Raw genomic sequence first — 20,313 nt, 5'->3', positions numbered from 1 at the left:
AAGAGTTCGATTAACATATGTTTCCTGCAGTAGTGAGGCCTTTAGTATGACGCTAATCATAAGTGAAAAAATACTCTGAATAAGGCCTTATATCTCTACAGGAAGTGCCCAATAATTTTGGGGTGTCCCATATAAATAACATGGCAAAGATTTTTCAGTTCTCCATAAAACCACTCTAAAGATTTTTTTTTTTTTTTTTTGCTGATTTCCTTAGGTACCGGTAATGCTAACGAAAGCATACAAGCATACCGAATTTCAAGTTCTCATTCCAGTTTCAAGTTCCTAATACAGGAGATTATATGTAAAAAAAAAAAAAAACTCATTTAAAGAACATGGGGAATTTCTTCGTCCCTCTTTCAAACCCCAGAAATATATATTTTTCTGATCACCATCTATATATATATATATAGTTGGTGATCAGAAAAATGGAAACACTTGAACGAAATTGCAACTTACCAGATTAATATGGTGTCGGGCCACCTTTCGCCTTCAGAACAGCCTTGATGCGAAGTGGGATGGAGGCATAGAGATCGTGAATGCTAGTAAGTGGAATTTTACACCATTCCTCGTGCAGGGCATTGGCCAGTTCTGTGAGAGAGGTTGGAGGTGGAAATCGTCGCCGGAGTCGTGTTTCCAAGACGGACCACAGAAGTTCAATTATGTTGAGATCTGGGGATTGGGCGGGCCAGGGGAGGTGTTTAACTTCATCCCGATGTTCCTCAAACCACGCTGCAACAACGCCAGCTGTGTGAATGAGTGCATTATCTTATTGGAAGATGGCGTCATTGTCCGGGAACAACATCCGGACCATAGGATACAAGTGGTCTCCTAAAATTGCGACATAATTGTTGGCAGTGATTCGTCCGCTAAGTGTGACCACAGAACACAATGAAAACCATGATATGGCGGCCCACAGGATCACCGAGCCGGGGCCAAGTTTCACAGTTGGGCGGAGACACTGCAGATCATAAACTTCTTTGGGCGTTCTCCACACATAAACACGGCCCGTGGTTGGAAATAGGGTGAAGGATGATTCATCCGACCATATCACACGTTTCCAGTCCTCAACGGTCCAAGTTGCATGGTCGCGGCACCATTTGCGGCGTGCGAAAGCGTTATGGTCCCTGATGAGCGGTTTGGTTCGTGCAACACGACCCCGTAAGTTCATGTCATGTAATTCGCGGCGGACTGTAAATTGTTGAAACAGGGTGGGGGAGGTTCTGATTGAGTTCATCCGCCACTTGCTCCGCAGTAGCATGACAGTTCTGCGTGACAATGCGCTTTAGTATACGGCGTGACCTGTCACTCATGAGTTTCTTCCGCCCACTATTCCACTTCCCGTATGTGGTTTTCCCGTGTGTTGTGTAGGCCGTCATCACCTTCGACACTGTCCCACGCGACACACCTAACACAGTAGCCACTGCCGTCACACTCTCTCCACATAACCGTGCACTAACAATTTGCCATCTTTGAAAATCTGTGAGGTCTCCCATTTTACACTACCTCCGTCTGATGCAGCCACTGGACGCTGCTGTTCCACTGCGCCTGACGTAGTATGGAGACCAACCTAACACACTACAACCAGCGGTCTGGCGCTGCGGGCGCCACGACACCACTGCCAACTACAGGTGTTTCCATTTTTCTGATCACCATCTATATTCACTTCTCGAAATTTTCCTGTCGGTTAGTCCCGAAAAGCTATAATCATTTCAACTATACATGTCAACTGGAAGTACCGCTTTTAATTTATGTCAGTTTATGTAGTTCTAGTTAGGGTAGTACGTTTACTCACCAGAAGTGCAGTTCGGCAAATTTCTTTCAAGTTCTCATGCTGATTTTTACAACCGCATCTCTTCCTCCCTCCATCCCTCTTTTGACCGCATTTACGGTATTGCAATGTCTTAACACCCACTGTGCTTATTTCTTTCCAATACTATGGCTTATATGAAACATATATTAGACAATGCAAGAATAAGGAAGGTGGTCTTAGGAACAAGAAATCAAGCACTAACGTTAAGGGCAGCCTTTGGAACTGTGGTAATTAAAACGACATGGAATTGATAAGCCACTGTCAATTTCTTGAAATTCTGGTTGGCCATTTAGTTATCGGGGGTTATTCCCACAATATCTCTCGGACAATGACTTATTTATCGCACGAGCCACCACACGTAGAAAGCGGCATTTTTTATGGACGAACTACACTTCGGTTGAAGAAACGACCTATACCACTAAGTGAATACTCAAAACTGTTACGATATTGAAGTCTTTTGGGATTAAACATTAACCTCTAACACGACATAGAGCCGATAACAGTACTCTATGGCGATAACACACGGACGAGTGTCTAAGAAGCAGGAACACTACCAACCAAATTGCCCGCGAACGTGATCTGGGAGAGTGGTTAGCTCTAACATAAGTAATTTGAAGTCAACGCTCCTTGAGCCAAGTGTCCAGGGAACAAGCAAATTACCAATCAGATTGCCCATGTGTGTTGACCTGCGACAATCTTTATCTCTGATAGGTAGTTTGAGGTCAACACTCCCTGAGACAAGTGATCAGGAAGTAGCTGGGCGATTCTCTGATGCACCTCATACGTAGTTTGAGTTCAAGGTCAATCTATTGTCAGTCAAATATGAAGGAAATAAGTAGGTAGATGACCAACCAGATTAGTCGTGCATGCTAAATGGAAGAATTTTTGTGTTTGGCATAAGCAGTTTGAGGTCAAGGTTCCTTGAGGAGTAAAATGTTTGGAGTAAGTAGACGACAAATCAGATTTCTCGTGTGCGGCTCGGTCGATCACATTAAAGAGCGATTAAGTAAGAAACTAAAAACATAGGGCCTTATGCAGATTAGTGACGATCGATTAGTGCCATGCTAAAGTGTTCTACTAACATATGTTTCCTGCAGTAGTCATGCCTTTAGTATGACGCTAATCATACGTCAAAAGGACTCTGCATAAGGCGGATATTGTCCACATGTGTAAGGGGTTGTAAAGACATAGCACACACAATCATGTCAAATCAATTACACATTAGATAGCCATTTCAATGTCTACCAAGTCATTTCTCTATGGTTATACCATTTTACCAATACTCAGTACAAATCATCCTATTCTGTAACACAGCCTCTTAATAAATTAATCTTAATACATTCGTAAAAGATAGTAACGTACATGAACAATAATCGTACTAACATGGCGGATATTATGATGATTTTGAACGTAAGCACAGTGTACCTGGTAGTGGAGATGTTCGAAGCTTATGCCTTATTAGAGTAAATTACATTATATTTAGAAAGCTATGATTACCAACTTCGGTTAATGTATTTTGTTAATAAACAATTAGAACTTGAAGATTTATCAGCTTACATTGTTTTACTGTATTTTATTTTACTTTATTTTATTATTTTATTTATTTATTTATTTATTTATATTTTGAGTATTTGACTGATTTGTCTTTGGTTCCTATGTCAGAAACGAAACGAGATAAAACAAACAAACCACTGTATTGTGTTCGGTACTCTCCTACCGGAAATTCCAAACATGATCTGGTGCACCTTAAGCATCAGTGACGAATAGTCTTTCGCATTGTTTCTGTATAGATATTTTGTTGACAATTCTTTCTGAGTTTGTTTTGGAGTTTTGAAGATTTAAGAGCATTGTTTTTGTCTCTTAATTACTTAAAATTTTCGAAAAGAAGTCAGTGTTTCTTTACTACATGTATTTGTGTGTTTGTGTGTTTTAGATTTGGTTTGAATTGTTGAGGTATCACTTCGTGGTCTGTGGTCTCATTACTAACAAAAATGCAATTCTTTACGCAATGATGTCATCATCTTGTTTGTTTTTTTTTTTTAAAAAAAAGAAAACAAAGCAGTTACATTGTTTTAGAAGAAAATTGCTATATACACGGCATGAATTGTTTTGTAAAGTCTAACATTAATATTTTTATAGGCATAAAAATAAGCAGAAGTCTAAAAGAATAGTAGTGGTTTGCAATACTTCGTGGGCTCTTCTTCAGAATATTTGAAACAAATGGTGCTACAATCCTGGTGCTACAGTGTGCTACAAGCTATGATCTATAAGTTGAATAGGCCTAATTGAACGATGAATGATCAGGGCATCCAGTACGAACAAGTATTTTCCATGACTATGCAGACATTCCTTACAAATCATTTAGATTTACAACAACAGCAAAAAAATAACTTTTGAAACACAAAATATGTCAGCTAATAAAATTTATTAAGCTTCTCTTGTAGTACTTACCATACAATACTCAAAAAGCAATTTTTGGATTACTATAGATTTTTAATTTTTAACGTTCATTGCTTCACTGTTTTACTTAGATAAGTCTTAAACCCCCGAAAAAAAAACTGTAATATTTTACAGCAGAGTCCCTAAAACTTGGCCCTCGATAATACAGTAGTCCAAATAATTCGATCACACCCTGACAGGTCAAAAAAGAACCTCGCTCAGACCCGTTCAAGGTCATTGCCCAGTAGTTTTCTGAGGTCCGTCTTATGAGATAAATAACTGTACAATTTACATTCATTACTTTTCGTTTTAATGTATAGTAAATTATTTATGCCTTTATAAAGTACGTACTTTACCTTTATTTAAGGGTAAATGGGCAATTTATTCTCTGTTGTAGGGATGGTCTTTTTCGAAAAATCTGTTTTTCGATTTTCGGAAATTTCATTTTTCGTTTTGTTCCTTTTACGCTTTTTCGAAAAATTTTTCGTTTTTCGTCTTTTGATTTTTTTTCGCTTTTCGTTTTACGTTTTTCGAAAAAAAAATTCGTTGTTTGTTTTTTCGAAAAAATCGTTTTTCGTTTTCCGTTTTTTCGGTTTTCGAAAAAAAATTTTTTTCATTTTTCGTTTTCGAAAAATTCATTTTTCGAAAAAGTATTTTTCGAAAAAAATGTGGCCATCCTTACTCTGTTGTGTTTTCAATCAACGAATACATACAAGTACAGTATTGTATTTTTTGAGGAAACACTCGTACTTCTTTTTTAACCCCATTCCCAATAACCTGGCGTTTTCACAAACTCGGTTAACTTTGGTCAACATTGGACTGTGTTTCCAGGACTGTAAACTTTAAGTACTATAAACTCTAATTCATAGAATTGAAAGGATGCCAAGAGTTATCCTGCGTAACATTACACCGCAAATTTATGATTATAACAGCTCTCTGTAAGCCAATTGGAACGTAATGAAAGATACATGGACTTTCTGAAAATAAAGAAGATATACCAGTTATTTTCTTTTTATCAGTATAACGCTCTTACAAGTTCCGAAGAGTGAACCAGGAAATATTCGTTTAATTGTTAGATACTCAGAAAAAACATATATTGAGAAACATCTAAATTTCCGTGAAAATATCTGCAATTCTACCATAGGAACAACATGTCCAATTTATTGAGACCACAATTCTTGTAGAAAGCATGACAAATCCTGTACGAAATGTATTTACAAACACTCACATACAAAAAGTATTTACTTTCTCTTGTTAAAAGCTACTCCTATAACAAATAATTTTGTCTTTTGATCTACAAACACACGCGTGGTATAGATGGGACATGCGACAGTTATTTCACGTGTTCCCGTGTTTTTACTTAAAACATTATGCATGTTTTCATTTTTTTTTTTTTTTTTTTAGGAAGACAATACTTGCAATTATAATCAGGGTTGTTCTGTCAACTTGAGAGGTTTAATGCGAAAGTAGTTTGAAAGATTAATGATCAAGTTAAGTATCTAATCTAACCTATCCTAAGTATTTTATACCTAAAATAAGTTAAATTAAGCCAACGTGACTTTATATATCAATGATGGTATCCAATTCACAACACAACCAATTCACATATTAATAATACACAGTCATGAAAATGTCTTAAAAATAATGTTTCTTCATTTCTAAATACTGAAAATGCCAAGATTGAATTATAAATAATAAACTTGTTACTTTTTCTCAACTAATTAACTGTTTGGCATTGTGGTTATTTCCCTTCGTGATGATATCCCGTTCGTGAATATCAGAATTTTTTTCCTAAGAAAAAGATGTGGCTTTTCATCTAAAAAAAAAAAAAAAAAATGAGCTTGCTCAAGGTTGCAAAATCAGTCACAGATTGTAATACAAAAATATTAATAACTAATTCATTTAAATAATGTTCTATTAATATGGAGTCAAAGTTACAGTTTAAAGTTAAACTACTGCAATAACAAAAATCAGTAATTCATGAAAATTACTTCCTAACTATGCAAGCATAAGTAACTTTGTGGTGGACAACACCGTGTGCGTGGGTTTCCTCGGGGTTCTCCTGTTTCCTTCCTCTTTCTTCATTCCACCATTTCATTCATTTCTCTTCACCGCCTCCTTTAGTCTAGCCGACACAACCATGGGATGTAAAACTCAAAAATTACATTTCAATTCATTTTTATTTTATTTTCCTGCAGAAACTGTTTTTTTTTTTTTTTAACATAATGACAAACAATACGTATTTGACAATAATCAATTATTTGAAAACAATCGCAAATTAAGTGTTACTTTTAAAAGATGATCATATTTAAAATGAATAAACAAAACAGCCAAGAATGCCGTGCAATTCAACTAATAGAGAAAAATCTACGGAAAGCCTGTAGAACAGTATTTCTATCTAATCTCAAATACATAAAATAAGTCTTTATCGTGGAGCGCTTTCCCTCGAACGTTTGTTTTCCTTTACTTTAAAGAGAGAAAGGAAACCCCCTGATGGAATCTCTGGCAGTAATAGGCGTCAATACCAAGTTACGAGATTTGAAATAATTAGAAGGTTGGAACAACCGAGATACCTTTCAAATAACTTGAAACACATGATTAGGTATTGAATATACAAGTCTTACTGAAAGGAATCTAAACAAGGGTTGGAAGGGCAGGGCAGATTCCGGAGTGGTTAGACAATTTAATATATCTAACGATTTTAAAGATGGCTAGCCTAATTTCAATGTTTCTCTTCGAGAGAACTTAAAATCAGAATTTAGGGAATTTGATTATGGAGTTCAGCAATTACAGTACAGGATGCTTCAAATTGCCTTGTCTACTCAAATGCATTGCTGTGTCCTCCTCTGATGTCCAGTCCTCTGATATTTTTAAAACATTTTTCTTGAGCTCAAATCCGCGTAGTCCCAAGTTCGATTCCACTTTGGTGCTTCCCAATTTTCGATATCGACCCAACGCCTTAAGGCAAACTGGGTGGGGTCATGTAAATAAAAGAACGCTACGTTTAGAAAGATCCTGATACACATTCTAAAGACAGGGCGACGCAGTTCACTGACCACGTGTTTGTCTTAGGCTAGACGTAGTTCTGTCGACCGGCAACAGATGGAATTAGAGCGAATCAGGCCCACAAAGGGCTGTTACTTATATTTTTCGAGTTTGTACATTATGTGCGTGTGTGTGTGTGTGTGTGAGTTTGACCTTGATTCAGATATAACCCTGAATTGTTTACCTTTTAAAACTAACTCATAAATGGTTGAGACATTGGTTGAGAAATAAATTACCATGAGGATCGTAATAGAGGGTATACTGTAGCCAGGAGAGAAAGAGGCTACAGTTGATAAACGGTAAATTTCTACGTAAAGACGAAGAGGTTAGCTGAAAGCCATGGTCCATATAAGCTTTTCGTTAGCTGACCTGTCATTAGCTATGATAGTGATGGAAGGTCATCGCCCTACAATATTTGTATGGATAACGCTAAATAATTTGGTAACAGTATTCGTAATTGCAATCGAGTGAAATAGGAAAAATAAACTGTATCTTAACATGTTGTTTCACTATTGTTTCAAGTTCTTGAATTCGCCGTAATGAGTGACTTTGGGGTAACAATGACGTTGCATGTGACGGTATCAAGTACGGATTTGAAAACGATCTAACAAAAGGGGAAATATATGTAAGAATGTTCATTATTACACATTCAAGCAAAATAATAATAAATCCTACTTAATGATTTCAACTAATGTTTTCTTTCTTTTAGCAGCAGTGTCTTAAGATACATTTTCACTGACAGCTAAAAGTTAAATACGTATAAGAGAATCTATATCTTATTATAATCGTATTTCTATTTTATTGAATTATTGTTATTTGCAAGCCCATGTTGTATAGTTTCTTGCAATATGAGAAAATAGAAAGACATAAACAGGGAAAGGAGCATGGTTAATATCTGGGTGTGATCATTACACCGTTAAAAAAGAAATCAGAGCGGAAAAGCTTAGAAACAAGACAAGGTTACTAGAATACAAGACACTTCTTTCTACCTCCTAATTACATACATTTTTCTCAGACATTTTTTTCTAGACAAAATTAATTACTATTCAGAACACTCTTACTTCAAAATATGTTGAGTTGGGTATATATGAAATAAGGTTGGTTTAAAGGGACAAGTTTTGCCGATAATGTCATTACACTCTTCCTATCTCTCTCTCATGTATGTTTTAACCTTTCACGAAAATTTACAATTTCTCTTACAAATTTTAATCTCGAGACTTCAAATGTTTAGAGAAAGAACTTCATAACCTATCGAAGGCAAAAATCTGTGCCGTTTTTTAAATTTTATTTAGAATTTTCTTCATTGTTGAAATGGCTTGACTGTTGAAATGAATACCCAAATCTTTAGTAATGGGACTGTTTCAACAATGAAGGAAATTCTAAATAAAATTTTAAAAAACGGCACAGATTGTTGCGTTCGATAGGTTATAAAGTTCTTTCTGTAAAAATTTTAAGTCTGTAGGTTGAAATTTGTAAGAGAAATTGTAAATTTTCATGAAATACATGAGAGAGATACAAGGTCAGTAGTGACATCTATCGGCAAAACTTGTCCGTTTACATCAACCTTCTGTAACTGAAAATATTAATGCTTATCAATCGGATAATAAATGTCGTCTTAAAAGTCGCTCAAGAGACGAAAAATAATTTTCGTGTCGAGGTATAGAAACAAGGCAGTATTAAATTAGAAACATATTCAATCTCCGAGAGAACATATCATTTTCATGGCATCTTATCAAGACGAAACAGCTTAAAACTTGTTTTGTAGGTAATCTTACTTGGAAATGTGGTCTTTTAGGTCAAAACAAAGTAATATTTAAAGAAAGTGAATTAATATGGAAAATTTATGTTAAGTGGTATAAGCTCCAGGAAGACTCATAGATACGGAATTATGTATCAGCAAATCCGCATGAAGAGGAGCCTTATTCCGTGACGGATGTGTTCATGCAACACAAAATTTGCGTTCCGAGAAAACCCTAACTGGGAATTATGTACTGCCAAATTCATATGAAGTGAGGCCTTATTCTGTGGCGGTTTGTGTCAATGCAACGCAAATTTTGCGTTCGGACAGAACTCAAACTCGGAATTATGTATCGGAAAATTCACAAGAAGAGGGGTCTCATTCCGTGCCAGTTTGTTTCAATGAACACACATTTTACGTTTCGAGAAAAATCTAACTCGAAATTACGTATCTGCAAATTTAGATGAAGAGAGGCCTTATTCCGTGGCGGTTAGCGTCAATGCAACGCAAAATTTCTGTTTTAGTTTGTAATAGTCAATGTTGTAGGTATAGTCTGGTCTGTGGTAGGTATGAAAATTTGGCCAAGAACGTAACGATATCAGGCAACGTTCTGTAACGTTCCGAACAAAATTGCAAACGAAAGGTGCAACAACTTACCACTAAGCAGAAGTACCAGCAACCTAGCAAGTATTTTCGTCTACATACTTGATATAGGTCTATAAATATTACTAGGTATGTTACTTACTCGGAACAATTTAGCACATCTGAGATTATTGACGTAGTAAGAACTGTGCAGTACCCATGGTAGCAGTAGTAGAAGAGGTTCCTAGATTAATTCCAACACCTGTGATTTTGTGATGGTCAATTTTTATTACGGTTATCCTGTTCTTACGGCGTAGTCTAGGGGGCACGGAGGCTCAGTGGTAGAGCGTTCACTTCCGGTCCTTGGTTCGATACCAGCTTGCACCGTGTGGACTTTGTGGTGGACAAACACCGTGCTCGTAGGTCTTCTCGGGGTTCTCCCGTTTCCTCCCAGTTTCTTCGTTCCACCATTTCGTTCGTTTATCATCACCACCGTCTCCTTTGGCCTAACCGGCATAATCGTGGGACGTAAAACTTAAAGATTTCATTTCCACCATAGTGTAGTGGTTACGGCACTTAATTCTTGGGGTTCACCCAGTGTCGTGAGGCAAATTGGAGAGTCACGTGAATAAACGACGTGCCGCAAACTAGGTGTTGAAAGCTCCTGATACGCCATTTAAGAGTCTTCATCCCGGCGAAATTAAAATACCGCTAATTCTACAGTAATTATGTGATATCTTCAAATAGATAAAAGATAATCGAAATGTGGAACAAAAGCGCCCTAGACAACATTATTTTACGTGAGATACTGTTATCACGACTCACTTATCTGCTTTCGATTTCGAGCCATTTTGAAAATCGGCATTTATCTTCGCGTTTCTAAACACCTGAAAACGGAAAGCCACTAGGTCACTTGTGATAACGGTATCTCACGCAAAATAATATTGTTTAGGGCGCTCTTGCTCCACATTTCGATTATCTTTTATTTATTTGAAGATATCACATAATTACTGTAAAATTAGCGGTATTTTAATTTCGCCGGGATGAAGACTCTTAACGACAGGGCAGTTCGCTGATCACGTGTTCGTCGCTAGGCTGGACGCAGTTCATCCTGTCACTAACAGATGGCGTTGGAGCGGATCACCCCTCTATGGGCTGTCATGCCAGTGGTTATATATATGATTTGACTAATTGTTCCATATGATTCAGTTTCATTAATCATCTCTGTCCTTTAACTTAAAAGGTATAATCATAGGACAATGTAATTACGTTAATTAATAAAGAATTGTCTGCATTCAAAATCAGTCAATTTCTTAGTATGAAGAGCGATACAAATAATTTTCATAGTGACTGTGCGTACCGTGTGAGGATATTATTGTTTTTAACTAACATACAAACCATGAATTGTACCTGCATCTTTCGGACATAGCCTAGAGTAATCACTTCCAATTGGCCTATATGTAAAATACTTGTGCGCTTTTGCGATCAAAGACAGGACAAAGAAGAAAAGTTGACGAAAGAAGGGGAGGGAACAAAGTAGGTTTATAGAATAAAACAAGTGTTGGAAGTGAACAATCAATCAATCATGAGTCTAAGAGAAGCGTATCAGTAGAACATTCAATATCGCCTTGATTTTTCTTATCACAGTCTTTTACCCAGTTTTTCTGTCTTCTCCTCATTCTGTCTTTGTAGTTTATTGAGAACAAAAACTATGACGTCACATAGCATCTAGTTGTAGATCACCGTATTAGAGTAATGATATTATTACCTTTTATAGCAACTTCATAAGAAAAGTAATCACTTTTCCATTTGCTTTCTGGGCCGCGGTGGCTCACTAGTAGAGCCGTTCACATGTGGTACATGGGGTCCTTGGTTAGATCCCAACTCGCTCCAAGTAAACCTTGTAGTGGACAAACACCGTGTGCGTGGGTTTCTTCGGGATTCTCCCGTTTCCTCTCACTTTCTTCATTCCACACTTTCCATTTATTTCTCATTATCACCGTCTCCTTTAGCCTAGCCGGCATAAGCATGGAACGTAAAACTTGATTTCATTTAATTTTCCATTTGCTTTCTGTGTTCACCACGATCGACAGTTGGCTGAATTACCAAAAAGCTAGACATTAAAACAAAAAAAAATCAATTTGAGAAGTTTTAAATCTTGGGAAGTGTAGTAGAACGTTTGAAGTATCAAATTTCGTTAAAATATCCGTTCCTTTGTTATACCTGCGGAGCAGGCAGCCATTGGAAAAGTTTCATTTGGCCGTTCGGATGTAGTCAATGCCAACATAATAAATAAATAAATAAATAAATAAATAAATAAATAAATAAATGTTTAAAGTATCATAACTTTGTGAATTTTCAACATTTCTTCGGATTCTCAAAATGGATAAAATAGATGACGGTTGCAGAATTGACATTTAAATATGTTGAGAAAGAAATTAAATTTATCACATATTATTATCATTACAATTAATGAAAAATAAAGAAAAGAAGTAAGAACAAAAAGCAGATAAAAACAGTTATGCATATGAATTACACATAATTTTCTCGATATATTGATTTTACGACATATTGAATACAATAGTCTAACGTAATTCACTTTAAAATAGCTAATAATAATAATAATAATAATAATAATAATAATAATAATAATAATAATAATAATAATAATAATAATAATATAGCATCCAATAAGCGCCCTTGCAAAATTTATGCACGTATTTCCAAATAGATGTCAAAAATGCCAGTTTGTAACAATTACTAGTAATTTCACACCAGACCAATAGCAATAATAAAAATATGCTAATTTCTTATATTGCAGTTTACTTCGTAATCATTTTGAATGTTGAAATTCTGACTTTATAATCGTTATCAGTGACCTTCAATACCTATGTATTCATAATATGCAAAAAGAACAATTTTTTGTATTTTCTACAGTTTTTGGCATTTCAGCCCACTGGTCATCCTTTCTTCGCTAGGCTGGACGTGGTTAAGCTGGTTGCTAACAGATGGCGTTGGAGAAGTTCAGGTCCAAAAAGGGCTGTTATACCAAGTTATTTGGTTTGGTTAGTTACTTTTTCTTAATGATTATTAAATGGCAAACAAGCAAATAGTTTTACATCGAGGAGAGTAGCTTTATTCTGATACACATAATATTAACAGGATATACATTCTTCCTCTTTTGAATACATATATAGATTTTATTTTATATCTCAATAATGAAAACTTGACCCATGACCCACTGACCCACCACCTATCTTGAGCTGCGACCCACTGTGGCCCACCACGACCCATCATTACCCATTCTGACCCACTCCGACCCAAGAGCCACCATGGCCCACTCTGACCCCCATCTATCAAAATCCATCGTCAACAACTCTGACCCACGATCCACGCCATCCTCTCCACTGAATAAAGAGTTTACATTTGTAATAAAACAAGGCTGTGAAACTATCAGTGGTCGGAGTTTGAATTTCTATGATCAATCACTCAAACGCTACTGTGTTACAATACCGGTAGATCTGACGTTTACGATATAAAATGGTTAAATTGTTTATCATGGACCATATTACGATGAATTTCAAGTAAAATAATAAAAAAAATACACTGTTACCTAGCAAATCATATCGCTGTTCTTCTTCTTTCAACGCAACATCGTGTAAGTGAGTTTTCTCAGGGTACTTCGGTATCCTTCTACTTGCTCATTCCACCAATTCTTTCATCTTCATTTGCTTACCTTAATGACCGTCTTCCTTAGCCTAAAAGACCTAATCGTGGGACGTTAAACTGAAAGTTTTCTTCTAACGGTAGCCATGATGCAAATTCTACTTGTAACATCAGTACTTGATTGTGCCTTAATTTATTAAAAGGAGGATGGTGGCTCAGTGGTAGATTTCTTACCTTTGATACGTGGGGTTTGTGGTTCGATCCCCAGCCAAATAAGTTTATGGTGGACAACATCGTTTTTCTGGGTTTTCTCGTGGTACTTCCGTTTCCTCCCACATTTTCATTCCAATAATTCTTCCATCACTTTCATTCACTTGCCTTAATCATCCGTCTCCCTTAGCCTAAATGACTTTAAGTTCATTTCATTTCATTTCTATTTTCTTAAAAATCAGTTTCTATTTATTACCCTTAACAATATACATACTAAGAATCTGCTTTACCTGTTTTGTTGTGGACAAGCAACACGTTTGTGGGTTTCCTTGGGGTTCTTCCGTTTTCTCCAATTTTATTCATTCCACCATTGCATTCATTTCTCATTTTCACCGTCTCCTTTAGCCTAGCCGGCATAATCGTAGGACGTAAAAATGAAAGCTTTCTACTCTGCTTTACCTTACCAGTGAAGGGTTGAAAAAGGAAAAGAAGGATCACTGTACATTTGACAGGAGAAACCAAACATATGCATTTCATTTTTTTTTTTTTTTTTTTTAATTAACCACAACGAGAGTACACATAACTTACGCGATACTACTCGTAAACTTTAGAAATAAGCTGTTGGAGAGAATATTGTAATCTGAATTGAAGTTTCATGCAGTTTACATACCTACAGTAAGGAGGGTATTTACATTAGTGCTTCATTCTTCCAGTAACAAGCTCAAGCTCCAACGAAGTTGGCATATCAAAATTATTTGTTCTGATTAATGAACCGAGAGTTTGAAGCAGTATGTTCTTAGTCGCATCTACAAAATACTGGGGTAAGATTACCCATGCAAGCGCAAGTTATTTACTCATGGCAAGTTGTCATATTAAATAAGAAGAAACACTGAGAAAGTGTTTATTCATTCTTGGATCACGATATTTTTATGAATACTCTCACTCAAAGAAAATCATGTAACTTCGAGGATGCCATTAACTATTTTACATTGAATCGACCTTTCGTTTTCAGAATACATTTTAAAATAGAGGCACCTGAAAAGCATTGTAAAACACCGATCAACATTCAATGCTCGCTTTAAGAATTGAATATGTGATGTAACTACTACACGTTTAAAATAATGTACAGTCAGCGACAAGAGTTATTTCCGTTTGATGAAATTTGTTCTGTAAGTAACTTCAGAATAGAAGCACAATTTGAGTACTGTTTTCAGAAAATTAAAAAGAATGTAATTTACTGTACGTTCCAGCCATACAACCATTATTTCCCTCCAAAATGTTACCGAACAGAAAAAAAATTTGTCGCAGACTGTACCTTTAAAAACTGTATTTTAAAACGATCAACTTGATAAAAACATTTCATGGAAATAAAACTAACTGTAATCTTTTAGTTTTACGTCCCACACTTGTGCAGTGTAGGCTAAAAAAAACACTGTGATGATGAGAATAGTGCAATGAAGAAAGTAAGAGGAAACCGGAAAGCCCCAAGGAAACCTAAGCACACAGTGTTTGTCCACTACAAAACCCGTTTGCCATCAGCTGGAATCGAATCAGTGATCCAACACACCGGAGGTGAACGCTCTAATAGAGACCTGCACGGGCCGAATGTTTCGGCTCGAGCCCAATCCAGCCCGAATGTGCCTAGGCCCGGTCCAGCCCTGGCCCGAAAAGTTTTGGAGATTTTCGGCCCGAGCCCGGCCCAGCCCGATAGATTTTTTAAAATTATTGGCCCAAGCCCGGCCCGGGCCCGATAAATTTTAAAAGTTTCATTTTGTAACATTTTTCACGGGCACACTTCTTCAACGTTTGCCTTTATTCTAATTATCGTTTAATGAAAGTCAATAATTATTGCAATTAATCGGCCCCAGCCCGGCCTAAAGAAATAACAGAGTCGGCCCGCCCAAGCCCGGCCCGTGCAGGTCTCTACGTTCTAACACTGAGCCATGTAAACTCTCATACGTTTCAGAGGATGCTACGTATTACACGATAACTTTGAAAGGAAAGCTTTGAGTTTAACGTCCCAAAATTATGCCATTTAGGCTGAGGGAGAACAGGAGTAAGGCAAATGAATGATGATGGAAGAATTGGTGGGATGAGAGAGTGGGAGGAAACGGGAGTGCTGCAAGAAAACTCACGGACACGATATTGTCCACCACAAAGCGACTTGGGCGGGGATCGAAACAGGGACCTCACACACCAGTGGTAAGAGCTTTACCACTAAGCAACCGTGCCCTTACACAATATACAATACCATAATGAAGGGGAGCTGAAACTAGAATTTTGCACTATGAATTTTGACTTATCCTTTAGGTTATACAACAAAATACATATAAAACAATGGCCTGATTCTGCAACTAATTATGTTAATATTCTTGATTCACACTAGTATACTGCTCACTTGTACTGAACCACCGTCCAATTACTCCACCAGAACAATACATACGTTCTGTTCAGTTTTAAATCAATGCTTTATTCCAATAATATGATTCTAACTGAGAATTCAATTTAGCACTATTACAAAATTCAAATTGGACACGTTTTGTGCCTTCGATTAATTGTTTTTTAACGTTAATTTTGAAGCAATTCCATCAAAGATTGGACAAAGACCAGTTCAAGCTTTTAAAATTGAATAACGCAAATTCAAACTGCATTAATTATGGATCCCTACTAGCAGAGGAAACTTGGAAACTACTTGCTGTAAGCCTGAATTGCAAGTTGCCCAAGCTTGCATCCAGCTTGATTGGGAAACGTACCGCAAGATGGATTCCAGTAACGAAGTTACATGGGGGCAACTCTGCATTGAGTGTTCCATTCAAACATGACTCAAGCTTTTTACAAGTCAAGTCAACAAACAATAAACGGCCAGTGATGCTATGACACTCTACGAAGGGTCTAATGCACCCTTTGCAAGTACAACAAAAGGAAGATTGTATGAAAGCATGCGTTTCAAGTGCAAGCGTAGGAAGCCAAAATCCAAGCATCCGCCAACTGGCCGAAGGCTTTCTTGCTATTAAGTATAACTACAAACAAATTATAATTTAATTGTCTCAGTGGTGCTTTAACCATTAACACACCAAGCGGGGTCCTATAGGGACCCCAGAATGTGATATTTGGTGATACTGCTGCAACTATAAAAAAAACAATTCATTCTCGATTTTTATATGTGCCCTGCATCCTTTTGAGATATCTGCTACATAATCAGGTCATTGATACGTTCGTTAAAAACGTGCAAAAAAATAAGTTGAAAGATGAAAATAATACTTGGGGTCCCTAGAAGACCCCAGCTTGGTAAACTACGTTGACGATTTAGTCTTTGTGCGTTAAGGGTTAAATACATCTATGTTTGGCATCATACATGTATATTTCAACTGGTGTTTATCGACCCTTTCAGCTCCGAGGTTAAATGGGACGTGGATCTACAGCCTAACTTGGAACCTGAACCACATGAGCATTTACGAGGAAAGAGATTGAATCATTCACGCCGAAAGTGTTTCCACTAACAATGTATCCACCAGCGAGCTATGTGTTAGACAAGAACAATTTAATACCAACGAATTGATCGGTTGCTTATGATTATTATTGATCAGCAAAATGCGTGTTTTTCTTTTACGGGGAGAATACACTTCATTTTAGACATAAAGATCACCGACACTGTCACCAATGTCCGACACTGACTCCAAAAACTATGAATTCGACACTCATATCGGCCATTTTCAATTATTTTTACATGTCACCATTTCCCAGTACGAGTACTAATGGGGCTAAATTTATATTTAAACATCATTGGAAGTGTCTCTGTTCGTCTCAGCGACCCCGTAAACTATGGACTTGACACTAATATTGGTCATTTTCCATCATTATTATGTATATCCCCCTCTCCAAAATTGTACCAACAAAGTGAAATGATAAAGATAAAAAAAAAAAAAAAAAACATCTCAGGATCGAGCCTCATCTATGTTGAAGATTTGATTGAGATCGGTCTGGTGGTTCAAGAGTTATTGTCACAATCATAATCACTTTCATTTTTATATATTTACAGGGTGTTAATGAACCTGACCTACAAATTGTAAGAGGTGATTCCTCACATCAAAATAAGAGAAAAAGTTAATATAGACCTTTGGGATAAAGTGCATAGTTTCAGAGCTAGGGTTGTCCAAAATCGCGAAAAGACAAAATTTCAAGAGGTCCTATTTCGAATTCGAAAAACTATGGATGGTGTCCTTATCAGCGTAAAGGAAGTCATGCATACGCAGTCCAAAACTGTACATTTAATTTATGTTCAATGGACGTTCAGAGTATTCCTTGCAGGGTGAAATTCCCAGACATGCCATCAACCGAATTTTGAGATATACTCTGACTTTATGAATTGTCCAAAGTGGGCAAATGATAAGTACCATGATCCACAGTTTCTAGAATTCGAAATAGTACCTCTTGAAATTTAGCATTTTAGAGATTTTGGACAGCTCTAGCTCTGAAACTATGCACTTTTCGCCATAAGTCCATATGAACTTTTTCTCGTATTTTGATGAGAGGAGTCACCTCTTACAGTTTGTCGGCACGGTTCATTAACACCCTGTATATAGATTAGGCTTTCACATTCAGATATGTAGTTCAAATTACGCATTTTTACTATAAATCAGATTTTGCGCGTGATTTTTTTTTTTTTTTTTTTTTTTTTTTTTGTTTTGATTTAGCGTGCATTATTTATACCTAGGTTGTGTGAAAGATCGACTTATCTTTCCTATCTTCAGTTCAGCTTTTCATGATTGTACTAAGAGGCTAGGAGACGATGATGATGAAAATGGACAAAATGATGGAACGAAGAAAGAGGAAGAAAATGGGAGAACCCCGAGAAAACTCTCATAAACAGTGTTTGACCCCCACAAAACTTACTTGGCACGAGCTGGAATCAAATGTGGTATCATAACCATATGTACACCCATTGGTTTACTAACGTCTCTGTTTAGCAGAAGCTGTGTGAGACATGAACTTACTGTATAATATGGAATCTGAACCACATGAGATCCAACTGGGAATCAAACTCAAGTCTCCCGCACGGAATGAATGTATGCTAACCACGTTGTCACGAGACTGCTCACTATGGACCCACTGTACATCGAACCAAAGACACTTAATTTTCAACCACTATTACAACATCACCAGAAAAGAAAATAATCACACTGTGACAAATATCGATGATTATCAATTAATTTGGATAAGGTATTGATGAAGTATCCAAAACTAAAATCTACTCACCGTGAGTTTGTAGGACATTGCTGGCACTGATATTTTTAACAACGTTTTGATTGTTTCCTTAAACTAATCCCGAACTACTTGTTAGTTTTGAAGAAAGAAACGAAATGGTATGGTTTAGAGCGTGGATGCAGCTTTATACATGGAACACATTCAGCTGACGATGCCACGCCGAGATGAGCATCCGCACTTTCACTCTACAAGTTCAAGTTGAAGGCACCCGGCTGGAAGCGAACAGGCAGTGAAATTGTTGTCGACAAGACAACAATTAACCACCCATAAAACTGCAACATTCCTTGAGATGCGTGTGGCATGTAAACAAAAGGGACAATCGTAGTGAGCCTACGAGAAGATTCATTGTATGTTGTTACTCTCCAGCAATTACAGCATGACAACACACTATATCATGGGCAGCCATCTTTAGTGGCGTGTGTTCTTTAATCTCATCTCAGCCGAGACTGGAGAAAAGACTTCAAAATGGCTTTGTATGAAATATTAGATTGTTGCATTGTAAATAACCTTGACCCTCCTATTATAGGTTAATGCATTTGACGGTTACGCAGTAACCTCAAAGAAAATCTTGAGAGAAGTTCAAAAATGGCGTGATTATGGCAAAAGAAAGTTTTGTCTTAAATTTGGAAGATAAGAGTATGTAATGTATTGAGAAATACTTCCGCAAGAATCAAAAACGCAGTAGTAAATATTCCAATGTATTTAATTAAAAAAATACGAAACACTGTGGCTCATTAATCGAGGGATCTTCTCTAGTGTGAGAGGCTTCGGGTTCGATCCCAGCTCATGTGAGATTGTGGTTTACAACACCGTGTCTGTGGGTTTCTTTGTGGTTCTCTGGTTTCCTCCAATTATTTTACTTTCATCCATCATATATCTTTTTGCTTTCATGCTGGTCTTGTAGCAAGCGTGCACACCTTTGACGTATGGAGTCTTGAAATTGATTTCGGGTGGTAAAACCTTGAAAAATGTTTTAAAACGTATTACGGTGGTTAGGACTTATAGTTTCAGAGCTAATCTTCAGCCCAACCAATTATCACAAAGGGTATAGCTCTGTTACCTATTTAAATCAAATGCTAATATGCATAACTGAGAGGTATTAAACCCAGGGCTATTGAGTAAAAGACACCATAAACACGGGTTCATATCCAACCTACAACACTATTACTATTATTGCGGCCCAGAGTTCGATTCCCGGTGGGGACACTCGGTCGAGAAAGTGAAATAGCTTCTTTGGGTCAGTCATCCTGAGCGAGGTTTTCTTGGGTTTTCCTCATTTACACCAGGCAAATGCCGGGATGATATCTAACATATAAGTCCTAGGCCGCTTCCTTCCTTCCCCAATCTTTTCTTCGTTCCCTTTCATCGGATAATGTAATCGCCGGGAGAGTCATCCCTCATATGTGAGGGGCTAACATGGTTATTGGTGCCGAAACCACAGAAATTCATTCCTAAATCCTAGTATTAATATTATTGATATTATTATTATTATTATTATTATTATTATTATTATTATTATTATTATTATTATTATTATTATTATCCTGTACCGTCCTCT

The 20,313-nt window shown here is 36.9% G+C and overlaps 1 protein-coding gene across 1 annotated transcript in view; it reads right to left on the bottom strand.

The window, feature by feature from the left end:
• The window catches only part of LOC145673857 (uncharacterized), a 57,897-nt gene extending 39,019 nt beyond the window's left edge, over nucleotides 1–18,878 (bottom strand). Inside the window, exon 1 of the mRNA XM_081743635.1 lies at nucleotides 18,747–18,878. Within this exon, the coding sequence (XP_081599761.1) occupies nucleotides 18,747–18,764 (18 nt within the window). The 5' untranslated portion in view covers nucleotides 18,765–18,878. The remainder of the gene's footprint in view (nucleotides 1–18,746) is intronic.
• Nucleotides 18,879–20,313: the final 1,435 nt, after the last annotated feature.

This window comes from Thermobia domestica, chromosome 17 (assembly GCF_964235325.1).
Source record: "Thermobia domestica chromosome 17, izTheDome1.hap1.1, whole genome shotgun sequence".
Lineage (NCBI taxonomy): Eukaryota > Metazoa > Arthropoda > Insecta > Zygentoma > Lepismatidae > Thermobia > Thermobia domestica.
The sequence above is the reverse complement of the archived record's forward strand: the minus strand, read 5'-3'. Positions and strand labels throughout refer to the sequence as shown.